Source organism: Panthera leo, chromosome A1 (assembly GCF_018350215.1).
Source record: "Panthera leo isolate Ple1 chromosome A1, P.leo_Ple1_pat1.1, whole genome shotgun sequence".
In the NCBI taxonomy this organism is placed as follows: Eukaryota; Metazoa; Chordata; class Mammalia; order Carnivora; family Felidae; genus Panthera; species Panthera leo.
This window is the reverse complement of record NC_056679.1, coordinates 71,892,239-71,912,942: the sequence shown is the minus strand read 5'-3', so window position 1 is coordinate 71,912,942 and position 20,704 is coordinate 71,892,239. Positions and strand designations below refer to the sequence as shown.

General features: G+C 38.7%; 1 protein-coding gene across 3 annotated transcripts in view; it reads left to right on the top strand.

Moving 5' to 3' along the window:
* Positions 1–7,550: 7,550 nt before the first annotated feature.
* Positions 7,551–20,704, top strand: part of NALCN (sodium leak channel, non-selective) — a 289,974-nt gene continuing 276,820 nt past the window's right edge. For 2 of the 3 annotated variants that reach the window (XM_042929986.1, XM_042930009.1), the window contains exons 1-2: positions 7,551–7,716; positions 9,062–9,244. In XM_042929986.1, coding sequence (XP_042785920.1) covers positions 7,609–7,716; positions 9,062–9,244 — 291 coding nt within the window. In that variant the 5' untranslated portion in view covers positions 7,551–7,608. Of the gene's footprint in view, positions 7,717–9,061; positions 9,245–20,704 lie in introns of those variants that run through there. The other variant, XM_042930002.1, reaches the window with a different exon arrangement.

Below are 20,704 nucleotides of genomic sequence, written 5' to 3'. Positions count from 1 at the left end.
TTTTCAAAATTGTAGAGAAAAGGTAATAAAAACATAATAGAACATTTCTAGAATTCACCCTCGAGGAAAAAGACTGGATAATGAATGACGACTTCAGAAACCGGAAAGTGACATTTAGATAGATTCTATGAGACATTTGATGATTTGTTTCCAGAAAAAAAAATTTTTTTAAAAGATACATTTTTAAAAACATGTGGCAGGAATAACCATAAAATGAATCATATAAACAAATAAATTCAATTTTAAGAAATGAGAAATGTCTGCACTATTTTCACAAAAAATAATCGATGCCAAGAGTTTATAATCAGGTTGTCTGATTAGACTATGTTGAAAAGTAGGGTTTTTTTTAAATTAACTCTAAGTTGTAGCATAGTTAATTTTAATTTTCTTAATGTTTATTTTTGGGAGAGAGAGAGAGACAGCGTGCAAGCAGGGGAGGGGCACAGAGAGAGGGAGACACAGAATCCGAAGCAGTCTGCAGGTTCTGAGCGATCAGCACAGAGCTCGATGCGGGGCTTGAACCCACAAACCGTGAGATCATGACCTGAACCAATGTCGTATGCTCAACCAACTGATCCACCCAGGCTCCCCCATAGTTAATTTTAATAGTGCTGTAAACCATATTGTCTTGGTTCATATCCTGACTCATCTCTGTGCCTAAACTCCCTCATCTGTGAAAAGGTCCTTATAAGAATGGAATGACATGATACATGACATGCTTAGGACAAAGCCTGACACATGACAAGGCCTCAGTAAACGTTGTTGGAAGGAGTCTGTTTTTACATGGCAGTTGACCGATTTTGAGAGGGAGTCAACTAATGAGCTCACAGTTTTACCCTGGCAACTTCCTTATCTTCCAAAGCATTCATCATGCTTCCTGATGAATTTCTACAGGTGTGTGTGTGTGTGTGTGTGTGTGTGTGTGTGTGTGTGTGTTTGAGGATTGTTACCCTTTTTATAAAGCACTCAGACTGGGGAATATATATTCAGCTCCGTATCAAATTCTGTCTGTAATGCTTTTCCTTAAGCAGTTTTGATTATTAAGATCAAAGACAGTTATTTAGCACCACGAAGAAGGAGTTGCTGGGTGGTGGAGTACAGGTGGGGAAGTGCTGTGTGCCAGGCTGTAGAGGCTGCAGGAAGTGAGCTCACGGAAGCAGCTGTGCGTTGCTGAGACAGCACAGGACACCAGTTCCTGGTGCCTGTAGCGAAGAACTGAGGTGATCTGGGCTTGCAGAACCAGGAAGGAGTGTCAGGCACTCAGAATGAGTAAGAGGACCATCAGCTGAAGAGGAGGTGCAGTTATCAAGGGCTCTGAGGCTCCACCGTATCCTGGAAATAGGAGGAAGGATGAGGGGGCAGGGGAGCATGAGGCAGGGCAGAAAGATTTTGGATCACAGGTAATAGACAAAAATAGTGGGGTTTCCCCCCTAATTTACATGGAAGACATAAAATGTGATGCTATATTCATTTGTTCTTTTTTTTTTTAAGTTTATTTATTATTTGAGAGAGCGAGCGTGCACGCCTGCCCACAAGCAGGGGAGGGGTAGAGAGAAGGAGAGACAGAATCCCAAGCAGGCTCTGCACCATCAGCACAGAGCCCCATTCAGGACTCGAACTCAGAGACCTAGGCTGAGATCGAGTCGGGCACTTAACTAACTGTGTGAACCGGGCGCCCCAATATATTCATTTGTTCTGAATGGACATATCGTCTGTTGGGAAAGAAATTTGGCCAGCCAAAATGGGCAGTCTGACTTTACAAAGACAATGACATTTGGCAGTTCCAGCATCAGGAATAAACATCACCTTTGTCTTCAAACTGTTATTGTGATGTGCTGAAGTACAATGGAAGATTTAAATGTGCATATGGAAAGATGCAGCAAACTTATTCAAATACGGATATCAGTGGTTGTTTTGGGTTCGGTGGCCATTTAAACAAAATAACAACACCAAAAAAAGAAGGAGAAATAGGAATACTTGAATTAAGAATTAAGATTGTATTGCTCAAAAAAATTGATAACACCAAATTAAGTTGTCTCCCAAAATACGTGGTGATACCTTTCTCACCTACATTGATACTTAATCTAGAAGGATGTGCTTTTCCCTTTTACCTGGCAGGGGTTCGCACATATGAGGATGTAAATGAGGTTAGGAGAGAAGAGAGACATGGAAAGGCAGATGTTTGAAGGTGGTGTTTATTTACAGTTAGGATTTTCTGTGCATGCATATTTATTGACAGAGAAAGATGTTCACAAGATACTGCAAATGAAAAAAACACAGCTGGTTACAAGGCAGTGTTTAAGCAGCCATTTAAAAATAAATACATGCATGGGAAAATATATATGGAAAAGAAAACAGCAGAAATACAATCCATATGCCATTGGAGAGCAAGTGTCCCAGCTAAAAGAAGTGTCATGAGGAGAGGGAGTGTATTTGACTATTGCTCTGTTTTGCCCAGGGGCTGGCACAATGCGTCCACTCAGCAGCTACTTTGCAAAAACAATTGAGTGCAATTCCTGATGGTTTTCACTTTGTCTCTCATTTTGTTTGTATTTTTTTCTAATTATCCTGCAACAAGGCTGCATTGTTTGTGTAATGAAAGTAGAATAAAAATAAAATGCGTTTCTTTTCCTTTAACTTAAGATGTAGGTATGTGAGGTCTAGGCAGGGACCAGTAGTCAGATGTATTGACTTGTCAACTGAATCTCGTTAGCACAGATCCAGGTGCATGTTGGGAATCAACTGTTCAACAAATATCCCTTGCCCAGGGAGGTAGTGTGGAGCCAGCAATAAGGTAGTGAAAACATAAGAGTATCATTAGGTGGAGGTTGAAGAATCAGTATGCACTGGTGACATGTTCTCCTTTAATTAAACGTGTCGCTTGTGTCAGGAGCACGGGGCATTGGGATTCTAGGAGGAAAGAGACCAAGTGTGCTTTGTTAGTGCTAAATTCACATCACCTAACACAATGGTTGGGATAAAAAAAATTTTAATGTTTATTTATTTTTGAGACAGAGAGAGCGAGAGCAGGGGAGGGACAGAGAGAGAGGGAGACCCCGAATCCAAAGCAGGCTCTAGGCTCTGAGCTGTCTGCAAAGAGCCCAATGCAGGGCTTGAACCCATGAACCAGGAGATCATGACCTGAGCCAAAGTTGGACACTTAACCGACTGAGCCACCCAGGCACTCCTGGATAATTTTTTTTTTTAATATATGCAAGCATGAACGAATGAGAAGCTTCTGCTAGCAATGAAGGCTGATTTTCCAAAGACATAACACTAAAGCGTGGGGTAAGAAGTCTGAGAGATATCATTGCACATTTTATTTTCTTCATTTCCTTTTAAAAACCCTGCATGAGTTGAGTTAGGGAATACGAAGGATTGATGTGGGATTGACAACAGATCACTAAGAGACCCCAGCTGGAACAAAGGAGCTGAGATCACTGAGAAAGATTGGAGGTTGGAGGATGGGGATGGGAGTGATGAGACGCTTGGCCAATTCAAGTGGAGCCTGTGGATGTGAGCATGACCAGAAGTGCAGGTAAAGCTCAGTGGAACTAAGCGTCCTTACAACCTACAGTTCGTTAAGGCAGGCAGTCCGTAAGCTCTGAATGCCTTTGCTGTTCCCTGCACGAGCCACAGTGCCTGATATCATGGTGAATGTGCAGTCTTTTCTGTGTGAATGAGTGAATGAATGGATGGATGAATGAGAAATGAGGGGATAGGCTGAGGTTTTCTGGGTTACAGGAGAGACCGTTAAGTGTGTTGGGAAGTTGGTTTCTATTATAAAGAACGGGACATAATAGAAAGGCTGAAAAGCTGATGTCGGTGGTAGTCCAGACCTGAAGCCCACGGCCAAGCAAGGACTCTAGTAATGGGGCAAATGTGAAGGAGGCCATGTGCACCAGGACGGAGAATCTGTGTAGTCCTTCTGCACATACGAGGACCCGAAGAGCTCAGAGTAGGAAGATCTGGGAATTGAGAAGAAAGAGTGAAGCACGAGCATGTGGGACTGGTATGGACCTGTCCCAGTGATTTTTAAGTGATGACAGTGTTGGTATGGCCTGTGTCTGGCCTGCAAAGCAGCAGAGTAGATCCAGGACTCAGGATCCAGATACCAACAGATGGTGATGGAAACTCCAAGAACAGATGCTCATTTAAGGGGTTAAGTACAGAGGACAGACACAGGGGACGACAGGTGAAGGACATACTGTAAACCGTCATTTAGAATATGGAAGATTCAAAAGAGTTTAATGCAAGCCCAAGAGAGTTACAAGGAGAAGAATTGAACCATAGTGTTGCAAGCACTTTGCAGTTAAAAGAAAACTGGATATATCACTTGCAGTTTGGTCAAGAGAGAGCTGCAATGTCCTAAGCAAAGTGTATGCCAATAAAAGTAGAATGTTCACATCACAGAATACAAAACTGGATTTTAACCATTTAAAAGAGAGCAATGAACCCAAATAGGTTTTCTCCCTGAATTGCCGTTAGTTGTTTCCGAGTGAAAGATTTATCAACGAACATATTGTAACTGTGCAGCCTTCTCCTGCTATTGAACTATTTAAATACCAACCACTTTTAATAAGGGCAGAACAGCTACCAGAAGCCTTGCCTTTTAAATTTAGTGCACTGCCTTATGAAGGACACTTCTTTAAGCAGAAAAAAAAAGCATTATAAATACATAATAGTGATAAGGCTAAGATACACAGAAACGATTTCCTATCAAAATAATCAGCTTACCTGGGATACTTAAACATACCTGCTGGTCTTTATCGGTGGAGTAATAGGTTTGCTGTACTTGGTTATATTGTTTCAGCATGAATGAATGTGTAAAATCGTAATTGCTGTGCAGAAACAAAAGTTTTTATAATCAATTGCCTCAAATTAATTTTGGACTCTTCACATGTTTGTAATGTTAATTCGTTTTACTACTTGAGTGCTTTACCTAATATTTAATATTGTTAAATTAGCCAAAACCTCAGTGATGCAGGAGCTAGTTGTTGAGTTCTAAATGTATTTGTGGATTAACCAGGTTCTATGAGAGTTTGAACAGATGGTTTTCTTGGGCCCTGTTCAATTTGGTGGCATTTTTGCAGTAGGTAAAGTTTGGGACAAAGTGTATGACAACTAATATCAGTCATTATAGGTGCACGGTTTTGATGGGTCAAATGTAACCAGCATAGAGATTAAAAAATAAATAATCTTGGATGTCTAGTTCTTTAGAAAAAGAAATCCATAATGAAAAAATCGGCTTTGCTTCAGATGGGATATTTATAATAAAAAGTGCATGAAATTCATATGCGAAGGTATCACATTTATACATCAAAAGTTTTTCAGACTGTAACTTATGGTCAGATCATAAGAGCAATAAATGGCCATTCATAAATCTCCACTGACTCAGTGAAAAAGGTATTATGATTAGTGGCTAGGTCTATAAAATTTTCTTGTATCATCTTCAAACAACTTTGTAAAACCACTCTTTATTTCCTTTGTGTTGTGTAATCTTGAAGGATTTCTTAAAGATTCAGTATCCTGTTTTTGGGTACATAGGAGCCTGTCATTCAAGAAGCATCCCAAATTGAGGCCACCAGATGTTTGCCTCCATAGTAAATCAGAGAGCAAGCATAATTTGAATATTCTGCATATATTTACATATCGATGTCAAGAGTCCCTAACTCCAATTATGTAAAATAAAATTAATTAGTGCAGCCTACTGCAAAGCCCATATTCAAATCCAATATTCAGGGCAAGACAGCCTGGAAATACCTAGCACATCTTAAAGCCAATTAGCTTGATTTCTTCTGGGAATCCAAGGGCTGGGCAGACACACCTACCTGGTGCATCCAGGAGAGCATGGGCATAGAAGGAGGTACCCAGACACAGAGAATCAAAGTCAAAGCTGATTTGTCCTGAGCTGCTGTGGTTTGTTCTCTTTCCCAATGAAAATCGCCATGGCATATATTTACAGAGACTGCAGACACATTTCTTGTTATTCTCATGCTCCCCCGAGAATTGAGTGGCCCTCGTTGTCCCTTTAGTTAGAGTTCTTCATCTAGCAGATAGGAGAGCCAGTGCCCCTTCCTGGTGTTAAAACTACTGTGTTTTCCTGACTCAACATTTCCATGGCTGTTCGCCGCCTGGACCTTTTCCCTCTCTTACCTGCCTTTCAAAATCCTGATCAGTCCTCAGCATCAGTTCGGACCACGACAAGCACTTAGGCTTTGTAGTCAGACGAACATCTTTTACATTTCAAGTTTGCTTGGATGGGGCCTCAGTCAAGTTATTAACCGCCCTGAGGCTGGCATTTCTCATGCTTGCATGAAAAGACAAATGCTTCCTTTCTATTGTCAGTTGTAAAGATGAAGTAAAAGATTATTGCTAAGTGTGCAAAACATAGTATATATCCAAAAAATGTTAGCTTTGCCTCTTCCTTTAAGACTCAGTCCAGGTGTTGGGACACCTGGGTGGCTCAGTGGGTTAAGCATACAACTTCGGCTCAGGTCATGCTCTCACAGTTGGTGAGTTTGAGCCCCATGGAGGGCTCTCTGCTACGGAGCCTGCTTCGGATCCTCGGTCTTCCTCTCTCTCTGCCCCTCCCCGGCTCTCTCTCTCTCTCTTCCTCTCTCTCTCTCTCTCTCTCTCTCTCTCTCAAAAATAAACTTAAAAAAACAAAGGATTCAGTCTAGGTGTTAATCAAATGAGAAGTCTGTGGACTCAGGGTAACCAGGCACCGCCTGCCTTTGTGTCTCTTCTCAGATTATATTGTACTTGTTTGCTGTTCATGTCCTGAGGGCCTGGCATAGAATAGGCCCTCCTTCAATGGCTGCTGGACTGTAGAAAGTGATAGCCACTGGATAGAAGGAGGTGACACATATAGCAAGATGTGGATGCCTTGGAACTGTGGCGATTGAAGAGGCAAGCGGGCATCTCCTCTCAGTCTTCAGTGTGATTTGGATTTACTTCAAGATAACTGGAAGGATTGATGCAGTCACAGTTTTCGTAAAAGACAGAAAAAATTAGAGTAGGTTCTGCCCAAGTCTCTCTGCTCCACATCCTCTGTGTCAAAGACAGCTGGGAACTCAGTTTGGAACTACCATTGGAGATAGATGTTTGTGAATGTCACATTCAATTAACTTGGGGGGAAATCCTGCGAAAGATCTGAATATTTCATCTGGATTGGTCACCTGTGCTCTAGCACAGACCGCCTTTAAGTGGGGACAGCTCTGGATGTATGAACATAGACCTCAAAAAAGTTCCTACTAATGCATGTGTCCTAAAGGGCAAAGCTAATCTACCCCAGTTCACCTAGACTAGTGCTCTCTAAACTGGCATGCAAATTGTTTATGAAGTGCACAGGATGATCTGTTGTGTTGAGAGAGAAGAAAAAATTCAAACTTGGATTGATGTTTCATCTCATGCTTTTAAAATTTCTATTTCTTTTTCTTTTTGCATGTGCTTATCATACACAATATAATCGATCCTGTGTATAATTAATGTATGCATATGATTACACGGGGGACTCTGCTTTGGAAGTGGTTTAGGTGACTAACATAACTGTCTCTCTTCTTCCAGACTGCAGTTTTGTACTTGCTCACGAGAGCTAACTCCAGCATGCTCAAAAGGAAGCAGAGCTCCAGGGTGGAGGCCCAACCAGTTGCTGACTTTGGTCCGGATGAATCTCTGTCAGACAACGCTGACATACTCTGGATTAACAAGCCAGTAAGTTTCTTTTTTGAAGAATGGAGAAGCACATGCTGATTGAAAAGGAAATTTGATTCATATAATTCAAAAATCATGTACCTTTGGCTTTGAAATGACTGTTTGAGCTGTAGTAGAATATGGATGAGTCTCAGAGTCTGGAAGTTGAGAGCAATTCAGACGGAATAAAGAGGTGCCGCTGTGAGTTATTCACATAGGAAGGTCTTCTGGGTGGCCTGCTCCCGCCTCTCCCCCCTCCGTCATGCTGTCCTCAGCGTAGCGATAATGCCACTTCTCAGTCCGATCCAAAGCCGGAGCCCCAGATGAGTAATCTGTTCTATCAGACTCCCTTTACTCATGGTTCTCAGTGTGCATGAATCTGTGAGGGGATAATCGAATGTTTGGAATTAAAAGTTGTCTTCTGAGTTACAAGTTTTGAGTAGAAGTAAAGGTTAATGAGATAGTGCATAGTGCCTCTGAAGAATTTTGTCACCTTTTTTGCCTAATTAAGGTGATGAAAACTTGAGGGGAACATTTGGTACAATGTCACTGGACTAGATAGTGTAGCAGCCAGGAGGTAGAATGGCATGTTCCTGGGTCTTCAATGCTCATCTCTACCACACAGAGTAAGCTCCACTGTATTAGTGAACTCACAGCAGAGGCAGAAGGAAGGGAATGAACTCTTACACTCGCAGTGATTGTCTTTCCCCCGACCTGGGTAAATATCATCTGCCCTGTCTCCCCCCGCTTTCTGGTCTTCTTCTTCTAAGCTGCCCTCCAGACTACGTGTCTGACATGCTCAGATTTCTCCCTACATTTCCATTTCTGTTCACATTGCCCTTTTGCCTTACAGTCATTGAAACATCCCTATTACCTGCATTGCAAATTAAAACGCATTAGTGTTACATTGAAGACTCTATATTCTGGCTCTAAGAGCCCGGCAACTGTTCCTTCCTGGATGTGCACACTGTCCACTTGAGCCTCAACATTGTCTTCCTGTTCCTCCGAGATATCCGGCCAGTTCACACGGTTTCCCTGCCCCGAGGCCTTTCCCAGCCTCTGATGAGTCAAATCCTCCTGCTTCGTTAAAGGCTGAACTACATGACCACAGAAGAGTCTCTTAAACTTTCAGTCCTAGTGTGTTCATGTGGACCGGAGGCTGCTTTCAGCATTAAATGATGTAAAGTATGTGAAAATATGTAGCACATTGTATGTACTGAACAGACATTAGTTTCCTTCTTTGTCTTCACCATGCTGGTGAAATATTTTAATCTCAGTATCATGGTTTCCAAATAGTGTGGCTTAGAGCACAAGTTGAAGATCGCGTTTTATGGTGTCACGTGGTAACTTTGGACCATTTTTGCAGTGGGTTCACTCCTTGCTACGCATCTGTGCCATCATCAGCGTTATCTCTGTCTGTATGAACACGCCCATGACATTCGAACACTACCCCCCTCTTCAGTATGTGACTTTCACTCTGGATACTTTGTTGATGTTTCTCTACACCGCCGAGATGATAGCAAAAATGCACATCCGGGGTATTGTCAAGGTGAGTGTTTTCTAACCAAAATGCATGGAGAATCTGAAGTAGTTTAATAATATTTTCCTTTTCGTCTCAGTAAAACAAAAACATCTCTTTATCCATACTGAAGTTTTTAAAAATTGGGCATAACTCCAGGGATTGGTGAAAATATGATGCCTAAGAATATTTAAAAAGTGAAATAAATTGTGTAAGATGCAAAGCCTTGGGTTATCCAGGAAGGAGCTAGATGGTCTGACTACTGGCTTCATGGCCAGAGTAGGGTTGATTCTGCCACATACAGGTGAACCCGTGGCCTGATGCAGTGACCAGCCCACGTGTGGTTCCTGTGGATTTACAGGATGCAGAATAAATGTTACATGATGAAGTCACAGTGTGATGGTGTTCAGAATGTCTTTAGTCCGAAGTGTCCTGAAGATATAAAGTGGTGAAGAGAAAGGACATGAGATGGAAAGCAAGAGTATAATAAAAGGAAGTTGTGGCATGCAGTTGGCACCATTGGGAGACAAAAAATAAATAAAAAGGAAAAGAAAGAAAAAGCAAAGGAAGGAAAGTTCTGTCTGAAGATATCCCTTCTATACCACTGACCTTCACACAGAGGATAAAACTATGTAGATGACATGTCTAAAGTATTTGAAATTGTGCTATGTAGGGAGTCAGTGGTGTGATGAAATTGCAGAATGGACAAGTAAGGGTCTGTGAGTGACAGATTTGACTCAAACCTTAGCTCTTTCCTTTACTGGCTGTACCAGCATCTCCAGTTACATAATTTTGGTAGAAAAGGGCCTTATTTTGTACAAGGATTTTAAGAATCTAATGAGATGATGCATAACATGAACTTACGGGTCACTGCTTCTCTTTGTACATAATTCATTGTGCGTTATCCTTAAAAGAGAGGGATCACAGTCAATGCATTACTCTTTTCATTTTTAACTTTTTGAAAATCTTTTTCTTATGGAAAATTTTAAGTTCACACAAAAGTGAAGATTAGAGTTGTAGTGAATCCCTATAACTCAATATCAACAATTATCAATATTTGCCAGACTCTATTCATTTTAAAGCAAATCTGAGAAATCAGGTCATTTCAGATGTAACTCCATATGCATTGCTGGTAAAATGTTTAAACCATTACCATTGTGCTATTATTGCATCTAGCAGAATTAACAATAATTTATTAATGTAGGCCAGTACCGATTCATATTCATATTTTTCCCAATTGTCTAAAATATTTCCTTTTATAATAAGATAGCTTCTTTGAATCAGGTCTCACACAAGCTCCACAAAGGATATTTGTTATATTTTTAAAACTCATTTAAGTCTCTTTAAGCCCATTAGTTCTCAACTCCACAAACCTTGCAAAAAAAATTTTTTTTTCATATCATGGATCCATTGGGAAAATGAGTCTTCTGTAGAAAGTTCTACATTCTAAATAAATGGTGAATTGCTTCCTAGTGGTTCCATTATTAGTTTCTCTATATTCCATATTCCCAGAACCATTTTGACTTTGTAGACAACGATGTACATGGTCGCCTCTTTCCCCGAGTGGTCATCACAAAGTATTTTGTAAAACTTACAGATATTTGCCAATCTGATGGGTGAGATATGGAAACGCAGTGTAGTTTTAATTTGCATTTCTGTTTTGAGAGTGAGGTTGAGCCTGATTGTATGCAAAGGCCATTTTCAAGTTGTGATTATTTTTCATTCAAATTTTGGGTACTCATTGTGTTAGGAATATTAGCCCTTTGTGATGTAAATTGCATTTACTTGTCCCTACTTATCATTATCTTTGCTCATGGTTTTTCAAGCCACACACATTTCTTCCTATCCCAAATCATGTGCTGTCTTTCCATTCTACCAAGTCTGCCCTTGTGTCTTACAGGAGTGTTTTATACTTCTCCTTATATACATTTTGCACATTTTTTGTTATATTTATGCTTTGGTGTGTTATTTCATCTTTTTCCTATCAGTATGGGGTCTTATCTTCTATTAGCTATTGAAACTTGCTATTGTTCTTTTAAATGAAGGCTGTTATTTTATATGTTGATATTATTTCCTGCTACTTTACTAAATTTACTGAATTCTGCTTTTCCATTATTTCTTTTGGTATTTCCATATCATCAAATCCTATAAAAATAAAGACAGTTTTGTCTTTTTATTTCCAATGCATATGCTTCTAATTGCTTTCGCTTACTTAATTGAGTCAGCCAAATTTTAAAAAGTATTAGAGGTGGTGAACGTAGTTGCTTAACCCCTGGCTTCTTTAGAACATCTCTAATGTTTCCTCATTAAATAATTAGAAGGATTGAAGTTTGAAGTATGTATATCTTATCAGATTAAGTGAATAAACATCAATCACAGTTTTTGACTGTTGTATCATGAATAGCTTTTAAATTTTGTTGAATGATTATTTTTCTCTTTAGCTCTTGTAATAGGGTAGATTTCCTAGTATTGAGCCATCCTTACATTTCTGGAAAAACCTGAGTGGGGTCACGGCACAGTTTAATTCTGGTTTAATGTGCAATTTATTATACTTGCTATTATTTTCCTTCTTTTAATTTTGTCTGATCTTTGTCGGGATTTGATATTAGATTTTCCGTGTGTGGGGGGAGGGGTGCACATGCACTCCTATGCTCTATCTTGAAATTGTTTTAACTTCACGAGTTTGGTACAAATCTCCTATGAAACCATCTGGTCCTAGTGCTTTTTTTTTTTTTTTTTTTTGGAGCTCCTTTCTATTTCTGTTTCTTCTATGGAAATTGTTCTGTCTAGACTTGTGTGGTCTATTGGGATCTGTTTGGTGAAGTTACTCTTTTAGGAAATTATCCACTCTTTAGTTTAATTTGTTAACATAAGATTGTTTAAATAATTTTAATTTTCTCTCTTTGATTAGTACTTTCTCTGAATTTTGAATCTTTTGTTAGAGTTTCTTTAGGTTATATTGGCTAGTATTGTTTGTTTTGTTTTGTTTCATTTTGTTTTAGATTAGCCAATTGGTTTACTTAGAATTAGCTTAATCGTTCTAACTCAATTTTTACTTTTGCCTTTATTAATTAATTAATTTATTTATTTTTTGCTTTTTTGGTTTACTTTTTTAGTCTATTCCTAGATTTTTGAAGATGTTTCACATTGTCATTTCTTGAGATTTTTAAATATGGTACTTGATTGCCTCTGGTATAAATGTGACTATGAGACTGCTTTTTCCTTCTGTGTGATCTTTTCTTTTGAATACTGAGAGTCTTTCCTTTTTTAGTAAAGCCAGTAGCTTTATGAGAATACATCTTTTGTTGACTATTATGGATATAGGTATATCACATGATATTTATTTTGTTCCATCCTGTCTTGTTGTTCTTCAGGATTTCTTTTGTATTCTAATTACTCCAGGATCACGTTTTGGTCATTTATTTCCATCATTTTCTTTACATGTGTTTTGTTTCATTTGTTTCATTTTTATCTTTTTTTTTTAATTCTGTTTCCTTTACTGTACTCCCCATCTTGTGCTCCTTCAAGTTTACTTCCCTTTCTAAAATTTTTTTTCCATTTCTTTCTAATTCTAATTATTTCCTGAACACTTTCCTGTCTTTTTTTTCATAGTGTCCTATTATTTAGACATCATTTCTGTACTTCCCTGTTTCCAGTTTTGTGGTGCTTTTGCAGCATTTATTTTTCTTAATTTCTTTTGATCATTTTGTTATATACTACTGGAGTTTTTATGTTTTATATGTTTATTTTTTGTGTTTCTTATATTTTATACTTTATTTTACATATTTATATGTAAAACATACATCATTTTACATATTTATAAGGACTATGATCATATATGTAGTATTATATAATCTAATATATGATTATAATATATTCATAAGGACTTGGTCATAATCCTTTTGTTCTGTTATCTTTGTTGTTGTTGCTCTTGTGAAATGGGTAGAGTAGCTTCCATACGTTGTCAGGTTGAGGATTCCCTACCCCGTTGTTACCATGAAGTATAAAATATATCGCTTCTCTGTGTGGTGACCATCCCAGGTCATATCTCTACCTCCTCTGAACTGCTGGTCCTCTTGTCTAATCCTTCCTGTCTTTTGTCCCTCATGTCCCTGCCCTACCCACTTTGGATTCTACTCCAGGAGATTTTATTTAGCTTGGGCCTCTGATCTCCCTGTAAGGAGTTTTTATTAGGTACATTTGGGAGATTAAGATATTCTGTTACCTCTTATCTTTCTGCAACCCTTTGGTGGGCACTTTGTTTTTATTACTTATTTTTGTTTTGTTCTTTTATGTTATATTCACCTCCAATTTGTAGACTGCTCTATTTACATTTCTAGGAATTTTGCTATGTATTCCCAGATTCACTTAGTGAGGCTTCCCCTGAGTATTTCACTAGTATTTGTTAGTAGTTTCAGTATGAAATTCTTGGATCAGCCATAACTTCCCTGCATGCTTTCCTTCTATAGCCTCCCCAAGCTGCGATCTTGAGTAGGTGTTGATACTGTCAATAGTTTTGGTCTTTATTTTGGAATGCATTGTCACATAGCTTTATTCAAGATTATGTCCATGAATATTTTTTTCTATGCTATCTCACTTGCTTTCGTTTCTTAGGAAATTTGGGAGATTCAAAGAACTACCATTATGATCTTACCCCAACTGAAGTCAACTGCTTAACCTTTAAAGCAGTTTATTTAGCATATACTTTGTGTTGGACACAGCTGCTTACTCTATGACCAAAGAAGCAAATTCTGGCTGTCTTTTTTTTTTTTTTTTTAAAGGAAGTGGTGGGAGGTCTCTTGAGCATATTGAGCGAATTCGGCACTGGAAGATCAAGCTTACACAGTACACTCCAGGGAGCTCTGCACTCAGGGCAGCAATGAGCTCAGCTCAGGTCACACATCGCAGCAATCTGGTCCACATGCCACCACTGCTGACTTTGTGAACATTGCCCCAGGTTCTCTCTGTCTTTGTCCTCAGAAGTCAAGGTTCACAATTGTGAGAGTGAATATCTGATTGGCCAGGTTATATTAGGGTTTGGAGGAGAAGTCACGGGAGAAATGCAGTCTGATGCACCTGATAGTGGAGACAAAAAGGACAAGAGTGAAGCTGGAAGCTTGTCTAAAGATACATTGATTAATTCCCTGAACACTGCTCTCAAAGCGTTTGTTATTGCCTGACTTCCCGCCTTTGATTACATAGTCATAGTGGCCTTCAAAGAATTAAACTCCAAAGAGCTCACAAGTACTTTGGAGTTTGTAGTAGTTTCCTACTTCTTCTATAACTAATGACACAAATTTGATGGCTGAAAACAACAGAAATCTATTGTCTCACAGTTCTGTGAGGCCACAAGTCCAAAATCAGAATGTCAGCAGGGCCACGATCCTTCTGAAGGTTCTAGGGAAAACCCCACCTTGCTCTTCCTCACTTTGGGTGGCTCCGGGCAGTTTTTGAGATTCCTCAGCTTGTAGCTAGCTGCATTACTCCTGTCTTCGTGTGGATTTCTGCTCCTGTCTTCGTGTGGATTTCTTCCCTCCACGTGTCTCTGTGTGTCCTCACCTCTTCTTTTAAGGACACTAGTCATTGGATTTAGGGCTCACTCTAATTCCGTATGACCTCATCTTAACTAATTACATTTTGGAAAGACCTTCTTTCCAGATAAGGTCACATTCTGAGGTTCTGAGTGGGTATGGCTTTGGGGGGCACACTGTTCAACTCACTGCAGAATTAGTTTCAGCTAGCCACTTGACCAGGCAGCTGCTTGCTATTGTTAGATATTGTAAGAAGCTTTGAAAAGAGTTTTCTGAAGTTTGTGGAAACTTCACAGAGTTTGTGGAAACTTCTGAGTTCTGTGGAAACTCACAGAAAATTGGGGTATACATGTAAAAGAGAAATTCAGTTTCAAGTTCAACAATTGAACTTGAAAGGAATCCTCAAAGCCACCGCAATCTACCACCACTGCATTTACCAAGAAACCAGTAAACTCAGAGAATCACCAAGAGCCTATTGTGAGTATAGTAAGCATGGCCCCCAGGAAAGGCAACATGGCTCTAATATGTGACCCACAGCCCACCGGGAAAAGTGCTGGTTCATGGGAGCAGTGGGCACCTGCCATACCTCAACCAGTGGATTTCAGAATGATTTGAAGATTGTCTAGGTTTTTCACAAACTTGCTAGGCCAGTTATTTTAAACATTAGGTTTAGATATGTCAAGGTACTCAAAATTGGTAGCTAAACCAGGAGGTCAACTTGGAGGAAAAGTGGTCTTGTGAGGGTGGAGGAATTTTTTATGCCACTGTAACTTCACGCCCAGCACAGCCTAGCCCTGTTTTTAATTCTGTGATTCCCCAGAGGGCCTCGGATGACCCTGGCACTTGTGTATGTTGGCTATTCAGGCAATGACAATCTCTGAATATTCTGGATGGATTACTTTGGGATTAAAATCACCATGTGTTGATTTCTTTGAGATTCCAATTTGAATGAACAAAAGCATGACATTTCCTAGAGTAAAAGTTTTGTTTCTTGAGTTATTTAATAAATTAAGCCTTGGATTTCACATCATGAAAATGACAGACATTTCACTGTCACAGTCTAATGACAAGAAGAACAGAGGTAGACTTAATATATTCATGCCAAGTGAACAGAGCGCTGAATGAACAGAGGTTTTAATAGTTCAAATATTAAAAGTCAAAGCAGTCATTAAATAAAATATTTGCTTTATGACCAATTTGTTTTCAAAATGCTGTTATTGAGTCATGTCCAGTGTCTTCTGACTTCCATCAATATTTGGATGATGAGCTATTGACTAAAACTAAAAATGTTTTTTTAATTTTCAGTCTGTAAGAATTGAAAATTGAAAATTAACATCAAACACAGATTTCTATTTTTCATTTAGGAATATTTGTATTAAACACAAATATAATGCAGATTTTAGTAATGCTGCATTGCTAACATTATCTTGAAGTAATCGTTACAGCTTCATATCTCATTAAAACTGGTGTTCAGTATTTAAATGCTAACTGACATTTTGATTAAATGTAGTTAAATAGGAAGTTTGATGTTCCTGAACCAAGCTTTAAATTTATCATCTCACTGAATTTTCACCCTTGTACCCCCCACTGCAGAAAGCCATGACTTTATTATCATTTTTGTAACACGTATTTCTGCAAACATGCATGTTATGACAGATACAGACCAAAGAGTATATTGGACTTGAGATTACATTCTTGTATTTGAAACTTAACTTACCTTCTTTTGGACATATACTCCTTTGGACATATAAGCCAGAAGTGGGATTGCTGGATTATAAAGTATTTCTGTTTTTAATTTTTTTAGGAATCTCCATATTTTTTTTTATAATGGCTGTACCAGTTGAAATTCCCTGCAACAGTACACAGGGTTCTTTTTTCTCCACGTCCTTCCCAACACTTGTTATCTCTTGTCTTTTTGGTAAATCCTAACATATATGCAATAATATCTTATTATGTTTTGATTTTAATTTTCCTGATTATTAGTGAAGTTGAGTGCCTTTTCATATACCTGTTGGCCATGTGTATGTCTTTTTTAGAGAAATGTCTATTCTTGTCCTTTGCCCTTTTAAAATCAGGTTATTTGTTTTCTTATTGAGTTATAAACATATGTCAACAACTAAGTTGTACACCTTAAGTATATACAATTTGAAATTTTTGGATTATATGCTAAAGCTGGGAACAAATCTCAGACTTTTCATAAGACTTAGTTTTAGCGGGGGTCCTGGGTGGCTCAGTTGATTGAGCATCTGACTCTTGATTTTAGCTCAGGTTAGCATCCCATGTTCGTGGGTTCAAGCCCTGCATGGAGCTCTCTGCTGTCAACACAGAGCCCACTTCGGATCCTCTGTCTCCCTCTCTCTCTGCCCCTCCCTGCTCATGATCTGTCTCTCTCTCTCAAAATAAATAAATGAACTTTAAAAAAAAATACTTAATTTTAGCAAAATATCATGTTGCAGTAAATTTATGTCGTCAATTTAAATTTTATTGGCCTTGTATTTTTGTATTTATAAATTTGTTTTGGTTTTACAGTTGAGGGAGAAAGATGTAAGTATTTAAGTTAGTCCATAATAAAATACATCAGCCCATATAGGGGCTGTATGATCATTTTCCAGAGGACCTCAAGTTTGAATTACTGTGCTCTCATTAATTAACCCTGCTATATTTTTTAAACTTTTATTAAACACCTGTCTGCTAAAAAACTTGTGTTTTCATAAAATATTTCCATACTCTCTCTACCTTAATTCATTGGCCAATAGCACTACAGTTACCTCTCGATTTTTTAGTGACTTTACCCAGAAAATTTGCAAACACGTGCTGTGTTTGTTCACTTATAGGGCTTAACACTTGTGTTTTTTCCACACGTATACAGGATCACTATGAATGTATATGTGCATCTCATATTCTATTTTAAGCATCAGGTTATACTTTTGTTAATAAGATTTTACATTTTTTGTAACAGAGCTGTACAAATATTTTGGTTGGAAATCGTACCATATGCACTGATTTCACCACGATATTTCTGAGGAGCAGTCAGATTTAGTTATTAAGTGATTAACAGCAATATGTCATGTGTCTTCTGTTGGAAGAGTATGAGTGAGTCGGTGTACACATATGTCAGGGATTTGGGGAATTCTGGTCTTTTATTTTTGGAAGAGTGTTTTCCACGGGTAGAACTATATTTGTCCATATAAAATATTGATAGAAGCAAACCAGTGTGCTGTGCTCATCATCATATACAATGCTCTAAAATTATACCTAGCCTGCTTTGGCAATGTTATGGTACACCTAAAATTCCTACCTAATGCTTAAGAGAATGTGATCCACTAATCACCTAGTTTATAGAATCACCTGCAGCAAGCCAAATCCAGAAACTTTAGTTTTTGAAGCAAAAGTCCTGACACTGTGGCTTTCTAGTATTGGTCACTAGTTTTATTGACCTAGTGTTTTGTCTCATATGTTAAACTATGCATAAATATATATTCAAGATCCTAAAATTTTAAGGTGCTTAAGATAGAAGTATAATATAAATATAAGAGAGAGTTATATTGTTAATCCCAAGTACTGTTTCCAAGTTTCCGTTTAATCAGTTGGCAGACGTTGATTGGACCACTTGTAATGATATCACCACTGCCCTAGGAGAAGAGACAAAGAGCAGAACTCCACTTTGTGGATCTGACTTGTAAACCACTTATGAGCACCTCTGAGTTTCTGCATCTAACCTATTCCTGCAAATATATTTCAGCATATTTGCAGAAAACAGGTGCCTGTGTTCCATCAGTTTAAATGGAAAATTAATAATGTATTACAGAAACCCCGACCAACTTCTCCAAATATCACTAAATTGTTCTCTAACACCGTATAATTCCCCCTCACATTTCTGTATAATGAACAACATCTAAAACACCTATAGCTCAGTTATTTGTACTTAAGGAATTCAGGAGTGGATGTTTTGTATGCACCAAACAAGAGTGGGGTCATGTGCTCTTATGTAAATAAGCAAAGAAATAATATGCAAAAGGACTATCTGTCACATTTGATTGAATCTATGAGGTCATCCGTTGTAAGGTGAGGCATCACGTTATAGTCCCTAGGAAAGAAAAAGTGCTTCTAATTACACTTTGATTGTAAGATGTAAGATTGTAATGAATGCAATCAATTGATGCAATTGATTACAAGATACATCCTAAATTTAGAAATGTTAAACTATGTTGGGGTGGAGGGGGGTGGATAAGATGTCTTAAAATTGTTGAAGCAAGATCAAATGACCTGAGTTCGTAGACTTTAGTCCCTGGTCCCGTGAAAAGCTAACCCTCTGAGGGAAGATGGGCAGAGGAAGATTGTGATTCACTTGACCCTTATTTGTGAAGTAGATGATCAATGCCAGGACAAGATTTAGCCCAAAAGAGCAACAGAGCTGTACCTACATTGTACCCAGACCTTCTTGAAGGATTTATGGGCAGCTTCAATGTTTCCACTGGCACACATGCTGATTCATTATAGAGATTTTCTAGTAACATAGTGATCTGGGGACAAATATTTTTGCAAATATAAATAGTGAGAATTCAGATTGAGAGACACACCTTTGTAGTTTTGCAAAAATGCTGTAATGGTGTTTTGTAAAACATATGGGGAGAGAGGGCACAAGAAATAGTGAAAAAGTTTTCTTGGGGATATTGGAGAAGTCTTGAAGAAAGAGGAACGTGAAGCCAGTGTCCTGAGTAAATGTGGTCTGTGGCAGGGGTCTTGGGGGATGGAAGTAAAGGGTCAGTAAAGGTACATGGGGGACTCAACTCTGAGAGTGACCTGATCTGCTTTGGATTTGAGTGGTTCACTCCAGAGGTGACATACTCCGTGCACTGCAGGAGAAACTGAGGCAGGAAATCCTTCTGGCAAGAAATGTCTTCAAAAATTTTTGTTTGAGGTATGTATTATTTTAAGGATTTCACAGCTTTTATAATGTTCCTCATGCTTGAAGGTCTGCCAATTCATTGCCACTCCCCAATAATTTGTTTCTAATTGCCTCACCACTAATCCCTATTCTGAGAAGCAGTCTAGCTCACCAAGTCCCTGGAGGCAGAAATAAACCATTTGGGTGATAGATGTTTGTGTTGTTGCAGAACATTCCATGTATTGCAGACTGCAAATTCTTCAGACAATCCTCGTTTGTCTATTTTTCATGTGGCAATAAACATAGGTAAAAGTAACATGCATGCTCTGAGCACTATTGAAGTGATAAATAATAAGGCTAAGACACAGTGACAGATGGGCCCTGGGAATGGGGAACAATAAATCATGTGCTCAGGAAGCTAGACCAGTGCCTATCATTTTTGCAAAGGCAAACTGTATCCTTAGAAATGTCTTCAGATAAATGTGTTTGGTTTCTCTGCTTATTAAATACTTGCATGGCAATTTAGGTTACTCTCTTATACTGTATAATTGATTGGCAGCCTCTGAGTATTTACCTTTGTAAAAATTGACAGACAACTCTTGAATAACTCCTCAGCCACCAGCATGCAGATTTCTGCCTCAGCATTGTCTGCTCTCCATTTTTGTGGATGGAACAGGCAAATTAAAACCTTTCTGCCATATTTGAGGTGTTAACATTTCTTGAGTACCTGTATGTTAGGCTCTGGTTACATATTCTGGAGGTAGGGAAAAGGGACAGCTTATAACTTGCGAATATAACTTGGGTGTTAATACAGGAGGATTTTTTGGGGGGCGCCTGGGTGGCTCAGTCGGTTAAGCAACTGACTTCGGTTCAGGTCGTGATCTCACGGTTCATGGGTTCGGGCCCCACATCGGGCTCTGTGCTGACAGCTCAGAGCCTGGAGCCTGTCTTGGGTTCTGTGTCTCCCTCTATCTCTGCCCCTCCCCCACTTGTTCTCTCTCTCTCTCTCTCTCTCTCTCTCTCTCAAAAATAAATAAAATGTAAAAAAAATTTTTTTTAAATACAGGAGGA